The sequence below is a fragment of the Magnolia sinica genome, chromosome 8 (genome assembly GCF_029962835.1).
Source record: "Magnolia sinica isolate HGM2019 chromosome 8, MsV1, whole genome shotgun sequence".
In the NCBI taxonomy this organism is placed as follows: Eukaryota; Viridiplantae; Streptophyta; class Magnoliopsida; order Magnoliales; family Magnoliaceae; genus Magnolia; species Magnolia sinica.
Window position 1 is genome coordinate 40,845,116 of NC_080580.1, and position 7,766 is coordinate 40,852,881.

At 39.2% G+C, this 7,766-nt stretch overlaps 1 protein-coding gene across 4 annotated transcripts; it reads right to left on the reverse strand.

Moving 5' to 3' along the window:
- Nucleotides 1-6,247: 6,247 nt before the first annotated feature.
- On the reverse strand, nt 6,248-7,364 carry LOC131253264 (uncharacterized). 4 transcript variants are annotated; one of them, XM_058254209.1, is made up of 3 exons: nt 7,138-7,364; nt 6,984-7,089; nt 6,248-6,881 (listed from the first exon to the last, which is right to left on the reverse strand). In XM_058254209.1, the coding sequence occupies exons 1-3, from the start codon at nt 7,170-7,172 to the stop codon at nt 6,432-6,434; spliced, it is 591 nt and encodes a 196-aa protein (XP_058110192.1). In that variant the 5' UTR covers nt 7,173-7,364; the 3' UTR covers nt 6,248-6,431. The 4 variants fall into 4 exon arrangements, with proteins under 4 accessions (XP_058110192.1, XP_058110191.1, XP_058110190.1 ...); XM_058254208.1 differs by having other exon boundaries at nt 6,248-6,884; nt 7,138-7,350; XM_058254207.1 differs by having other exon boundaries at nt 6,984-7,358.
- Between the last annotated feature and the right edge of the window lie 402 nt (nt 7,365-7,766).

Sequence of the window (7,766 nt, forward strand, 5' to 3'; positions counted from 1 at the left end):
GTGTCTTGTAGTCGAATGAGTTCTTGAGAAGTGAAGACCGGCGATGCAATTGGATCAGAAGCATCAAAGCCACATTGAAGACAAAGAACTACTTCTACGATCTTGACCTTGCAAATAGATGATCCCAACCCATATAGAAATACCTACTTAGATCATTTATTATAAACCAATCCCAAGTTCATATTTTATATCCTATAGTCTTGACTTTTGTATATCCCAAGTTGTTGAATGATTTATTGGACAAAACAGGAAAATCTGTCCATTGTCGGTAGGACGAAGGTACTACCGAAGATATCTTTGGTGCTATCGAAGGGGCTCAAAACAGTTCAGCAAGCTTACAACGTTAATTCGGTGTCACCAACTGGATATTTCGGTGACACCAACTGCCACTGATGAACAAAGTTCAGTGCCACTGAAAGAGACTGTTTTCAATTAGCAACTTGGGAATTTAATTCGGTACTACCGATAGACAATTCGGTACCACTAAAACAAGTTCGGTGATATCGAAGGTCACTTCGGTAGCACCGTAAAGCCATTTTTTATCCGTTGGAAGCTTTTATTTATAAAAGCGGCTTGTAAAAACTTGCAAAATTAGTGAAAATAAGCACCATAGAGTCTCTAGTGTATCCCAAGCTTATCCTAGCCCATTTAGATTCTATCCATATGAGTTTCATGTTCCCTTCATTGTGATCTTTTACTCCTATGAGTATTCAAAGCTCCGATTAATGAAGAACATGAACTCGCGCCTTCTTTAGAGTACGAAGACCAAACCAATAGGAATATCCTTGGTTCTTTGATACTCTAGAGTTGAATCCCTTAGGAAATCCACTCATCATCATATAAAGGAGATTCAATCAACTCCCATAACCTTGGTCACCTTTTTAGGTACATCTTATGCATGGTTCTTGATCGTGAAGCCAAACCAACAAGTAAATCTAAGTTATACGATCAAGGGAGCACAGGGAAGTTGATTCAAGCACGAGAGCGTGAAGATCTAGCAACCCAAGACAAGCTACAAGAGAAAACTCTATCCGACAAGTGTCATTTTAAGATTCAAAAGTTTAGTCTCCTTACTCGTGTAGGATTGAGACTAAGAGTTTGCTATCAACAAACTCGATTAGGCTTCTTGTGTGGGACCTTGGCCAGTGGGCCTAAAGGTAGGTGCCTTGTGTGGGACCTTGTTCGGTGAGCCTAAACAGAGGTGCCTTGTGTGAGACCTTGGCCGGTGGTCCTAAATGTAGGTGCCTTATGGGGGACGGTGGGCCTAAACGTGGGTTCTAAGTGTAGGACCCTTGCTCTTGCGAAGAGCATAAATTGTGTCCTTAGTGTGGGACTGTAGAGGTTATTGGTGAACCTGTTTAAAACCATTGATAGTGAAATCCGGTGCACTTTGGGATTGAGTGTGGATGCCGGGAGTGGAGTAGGCACGTAACTGAACCACTATAAGTGCCTGTGTTTGGAATTGTCATTTGTGCATCTGTTTAATCATGCTTATATATGTATAAATGTTAAATTTGTATACATGATTGAATGATTGTTATTCATTGATAGGAAGCACATTCCACACACAAGCTCACAACACTAGACTATGTATTATATCTGCATATCTTTAATAGCCCTTGTGATTGGATTCTCTAACTAGCTTGGTAGCCGTTAGAGTTATATTGCCTTACTAGCTTTAAATTGAATGATCATTTAAGTAAGGCAATCAAGTTTTTTTTTTTTTTTTTAATAGGCAGAAATAATTGAAAAGTCCTCTTCAACCCCCTTAGGACATTGCCTCATATTCATTCTTCGGTATTAGTGGTGTAAACCACAATTTCATTTGGTATCAGAACAAGGTTCCTCTGAAAAAGGTCTAACAACCTAGAGGAAGATCTTAACTGAAGAAAGAATTATGGGCAAAGGAGAGGGACCATCCGTCTCACGACCACCCATCTTTAATGGTACTAACTATGCATACTGAAAGGCAAGAATGATATTTTTTCTCCAGGCCTTAGATGATGATGTATGGGAGATTGTTGAAAATGGATATAGTACAGTTACAGAACAAATTGTTCTTGAGGATGGTACAACAATCACCAAACCAAAACCAAAGGCCAAATGGACCTAGTATGACAAAGAGATAAGGATGTGTGAAACCAAAGCCATGAATGCAATTTGCTGCGGAGTTTCACAGGAAGTATTTCATCAAATAAGTATGTGTGCAAACTCTAAGGCAGCATGGGAGTTATTAGAAACTACCCATAAAAGAACTAACACTGTGAAAATGCCAAGGCTTCAACTTCTAACATCCCAGTTTGAACACATAAAGATGGAAGAAGATGAGATGTTCATGTAATTTTTCACAAGACTACATGGCATATACAACTTCAAGGGTGGACTTGGAGAAAGAATTTTGGTACCCAAAATATGTAGAAAAATTTTGAGATCCCTACCGGAACGTTTTAACTCAAAGGTCACTACTACAGAAGAGTGTAGGAATATAGAAAAAATGAAAGTAAAAGAACTGGTAAGTTCCCTGCAAACCTTTAAATTACATTTCAAACCTTCTACAAAAACTAAAAACAATGCACTCAAAATTGCCAAAAACATGAATATAATTGAGGAAGAAGAAAATGAGGACGAAGATAATGATAAGGAAGTAGCGTTGTTGGCCCAACGGTTCAAAAAATTCTTCAACAAAAACCCTGGGAGACCATACAATAACAAGCGAATTCAATTGGACCACAAATGTCAAATAGGTAAAACCTTTAGGAAGTCCAAAGAACTCCAATGCTATAATTGCTAGAAGTATGGACATATATCCATTGAGTGTCCATCCATGAAATCAAAAGAAAAAGCTAATGTCAGCAACGTGAGATGACATAGATGAATCCAATTCTGAAAATAGTGAGTTTGAAAGTGAATATGACCAAAACTCACTAAAAATACTTATGGCATCCAACTATAGTCATTCCCAATCTGAAGAACAATATGAAAGAAAAACATATAAATATAAAGGATAAGAGCCAAGCGTGTTGTTTATTAGCTCACATCATACCATCTTCTCAAAAATACTGAAAAGCGACCTCAGATGTCAACTTGAGCTGAAATTATTACATCTGAGGATCATGCCTCCCATATGAGCATTAGAGTCAAATCAAAGGACTAAGCCTGTTAATTGGCCAAACTGATAAATCTGAGGATTCCTGGCCTCTAAATATCTTTGGTGAATTCATGCTAATCATTTCATGAAAACAATGTGTACTAGGAAATTTGTTGTAACAAATTCTGAATCTCAAGGATATTTCGGTAACACCGAACCTACCTTCGGTGTTACCGAAAATGAGCCATGTCAAATTACTTAAAACCCTCACTGCTCACTTCTGTTTAGACTGTGACTTTTCGTGTTTCTTCCCAAGTCCAGTTGGAGGGTTGTACAAAGCAAAAAACTAAGGTACTTTCCAGTGCTTTCTTAATACATCTAAAAATAGGTTCATTTGTCTTAGGTTTGTCTTCTCTTGATCGGTCTTTCCTTCATTTCACTTCATTTTCCCAAATGGAGTCATCATCGCCTAGAGAAAATAGATCCAAGAGGAAGCATGGCACTGAAGGTCCAAATGGAACTAGGCAAAAACTCTGCGTTCCAAAGCGTGGACGATCTTCTAACCAATCATCTAGATCTTCATCTTCTTCAAATCCTGATTCTATCAGCCCCATTACAGCTAGATTTTTAGAGAGAAGAATTGTTTTTGAAAGAAAAGTAAATGTGAAATGTCTTGAAAAATTCAAAGTTCAAGAAATTCTTTCACAACTAGGATGGCTGCAAGTTCTGTCATTTGGAGGGCCAGTGAACGAAACCTTAGTCCGATCATTCTTGTCTCATTGCACTCTATCTAAGGGTTTTGAAGTTGACTGCGATGGCCGTATAGTTAAAATCACCCAATATCGCATTTCAACCCTTATAGGAATACCATTGTGCTCCAAACAACCCATTAAATTATACCTACCCACTAAAGCAAAAAAGAGTTGTTTGGACAAAATTTTTGTGCAATGGGAAGAATGTCCCTTGGCATCACGGGAACGCACTACAGGCCACAAATATGTCAAATGATTATCGTATACTCCATTTGATTTGCATTTCCAACATCTATCATAGATACGAAAATCACACTGAGCTTACACCATTCATGGTGGAGACTTTATATCATATCGGTAAAGGGGAATCATTGTGTCTACCTATTCTGATATATGATGAAAATAGTTTCAAGTTTTGAGTCTAACTTCACAGCTATACCTTTTGGCCATTTGTTGTGCAAGCTGGCCCATCAACGTGGATTCAGAGTGCCTGAAGAAGAATCCATATCAACCCCAGAAATCAATGAGAATAGTATCAGGAAAATGAATCTCTCTACTGTGAATGAAACTGATAGTCCAATATCAACATAAGAAGATCTTTCGGGGAAGGAAGATGAAAGGGTTAAAGAAGGCTTAGATACCCATTCACCAACCTCAGCTCCTATAATGTCTATACCTCAGAAGAATGCTCTCATGCAACTTTTGGAGGATCAATCAAAACTTGGTGAGATGATGAAGTCAATGGAAGAAAAGCTCTACTCACTCCAACAGTCTGTGGAATAGATTCGATCTGATCATTGCAACGTGTGAGTAGCCATTGTCGTAGGTGACTCCTTGTATCCTTAGCCACCCTCTTCTTGTGTATAGGAGGATGGAATTGAATGTCGCTATTTTTTATTTTTATTTTACACATGCACACACACCCCCACACCCTCACGCCTTAGTGGGATTTCACCACCTATGGATACTCAAACCCTTGACCGGGTGTTGAAACTCCTAAGAGTCTACCACTGAAATTGAATGTCGCTACTTTAGTATACTATGACGAAAGACCCTTGATTGGCCAGACTCAGTTATGCTAGGAAAGCGAATTGATCGATTCTAAATTATACATCTATGTGAGGAAGTTCCCATGACAACTACAGCAAGTTTTAAAAATTATAAATACGCACTTGAAAACTTATCTGCCGACAGTATTGAGTTTTTGATAGACTTTTGTAAATGATATTTCTTTTTCTTTTATATATATATATATATATATATATATATATATATATATATATATATATATATATATATATATATATATATATATTACTATTACTTTAAATTGATTTAAGTTGAAGCTCTTGAAAATCAAGTTTTCAGAATAACTTGATAAGTTGGATAAGTGCGTATATTAAACGAGTACTCCATACCGGGAGTTAACTTCATCCAATGTGGTCATGCGGAATAGGACGGGCATTGTAAAGCTTGTGTTATTGAGTACTAGTTAGGTGGTCACTTAGTACTCAAACATATGTGAGAAGATAACGGTGTTCTAGCTGATCCCATGCCTCTGATTCTTTTGATCACGATGTTTGCTTTTGATTTTTATGAGACGAGTTAAATGTACAATATTTTTTGTGTCTATCCCACAATGCGATTGAGTGAGGGATGTTGGATATAGGCCAGTGGGGCCCACTTGTGGGCAATCACTAGTGGGTGGGTCCCATGAGGTTTAGCCCCTTTTTTTTTTATAATCAAATTTTCTTTCTTTCCTTTAAAGTTGAAATACAAATTCAACTTTAAACGAAGATTTAGATGATGAGATAATGATAAGTCCAGATAATTTTTTATCTCATCCAAACTCCCCATCATTCCCTATAAATGAGAAGCGGTTCTCTCGTGAATGACACATCAAGCAATAACGAGAGTAAAAAGGAGAAATTTGAGATATTGATATTTGTCAATCTAACTTGTCATTTGAACGATTTAAGCCATAGATCGTAATCCGAGACCATTTATACCGCAGAATTAAAGGGTTGATTAGACCCATCTACTCCAGTAGTGGTTAGGTAGACCGCTAGGTCTGGATTGTTCATCCTCGGCTTTGTCGAGGTCCCATATTGTGTAGACCGTCAGATCTTAAGAGCTCACTCTCCCGCATAGACTTTTAGAAGGGAGGAGTTGCTGGCATAGGTTGTGAGATTTGTGCTATTCATTTGGTCAAGCACACGGGGACCATTCTCTGGTCCACAAGTCATACTGGTCTTGAGTTCAGTATATATGCATGGTATACCTGATGAGAAGCCCATTTTCGGACCAGGGCATACTAAGTGTGCACCCCGACGTTTTGGATGGACTAATCTTGCAATTGTGTTCCATGTTGGCATTTGAGCTGTAAAGCTGTCGATGCAACTTACACTTAACTGTAACCATTCCTCTCGCTTTCTTTCTGCTCTTTTTCTACATATCTGTGTAGCTTAGCTTCTGCTTCTTGACTCCCTCACAAGCTTCAACATCTAATGCTTATAATATCCAAAATAGTGGTAAAAATCAAGGCCACTGAAATTGGCAAGTGGATGACATAAATGGTGAGACGCATAGTTTCAAGACTCTTGATGGATGACAGAAGCAACCGTTCTGGCCCAGAAACGGAGGTGCTTCTTCATATCAGTTCCAGAGGCAGCAGAAATGAGCGGTATCCTCAGATTAAGCAGCGGAGAATCTGGCCTATTTATAAGCCATGCCTCCGACAAATATGGCCTACTCACTACTCTCTTCCTCTCCCTGAGCGTCTGTAGCCCAGGAAGCACGGTCCTCATATATGGGCTCAGTTCTTCCTCGTTGAAAATGAAACCTAGATCCATGAACCCCTTCAACTCCTCATGTTCTAGCTCAGAGTGGCTCTTGCAGCTCCTCATCTTTTCTATTCTTCTGCTTGGTTTTTCCCTGGTGGTAGTAGACACAGAGCAATTGCGGTCTTCACTTGTAGTCGGCTGCGATAGAATGCTGTGCTCAAGGATGAAATCCAACCTTTGCTTTGGTGTCCACTCCCTCTCCTTAACAACAACAACAACAACAACAAAGCACCAACCGAGTCATACAATAGCCACTTGTGACTTTTTATGGGTGAAGATGAAAATATTTCCTAAAATTACCTTGAGTTGATGGTCAGAATTTAGTGGGGTTGCCAGGTGTTCTGATATGCCGTTTTTCTCTTGTGAAAGTGGGGTGGATGGCGATAACGTTGGTAGGATCTGTGGAGTTTCGGTGATGGTCATAACATTTTGGTGAAACCAGACCCTGTCTATGGTTTCAAGGAGATTGGAGTTGTATTGCTCAGCCATGGGAGAGGGAAGGCTCTCACTAACTTTCTAAGAGTCGTTTTAAAAGGCTATGATGGCGTATGATAAGAAAAAAGAAGAAAAGAAGGGCCAGTTGTCATCCTGCACCTTGGACCAGCAAGTGTTCTTTGTCCAATGCCTTGCATGTGGCTGGTGGGTCAGTGGATCCAGACCTTCCATTTACTGGGTCCTACCAAAAAAATGGCCCGTGGTTGGAAATCACACCAATGGATAATGCTAGGCATGGAATTGAATGTTGACAGTTCACCATTTCCATTTGTTTTTTTGTCAGTTTTAGAGTCATGGCTCGTATTTGTAGCACCCACTAAAGGGACGTTTTAGGTGCACTGGCCCACTTGCTATTTGTCAGGTATTTGGGACCGAATACCCCTTCGCTGATCGAAGGAGTAGAAGAGAATCTCTTCAAGAAAATGAGGCAGCGATTGGGTGGGGAGGGTGTGGTTATTATTCATCATCCTCTGAATCCCGCATCTTCCGAGCTGAGTGTCCGTATTGCTCATTTCTTAGCCACTTTTCACAAAAATAAAATAAAATAAAAATTAAATAAAAACAATCCCTATCTTTCGCAACTAAACA

Coding starts and splice junctions, on each gene's coding strand:
- LOC131253264 (XM_058254206.1), bottom strand. CDS start 7,172: ATGGCTGAGCAATACAACTCCAATCTCCTTGAAACCATAGACAGGGTC. Junction 6,885..6,983: donor ATTCTGACCATCAACTCAAG/GTAATTTTAGGA, acceptor GTTGTTGTTAAG/GAGAGGGAGTGGACACCAAA.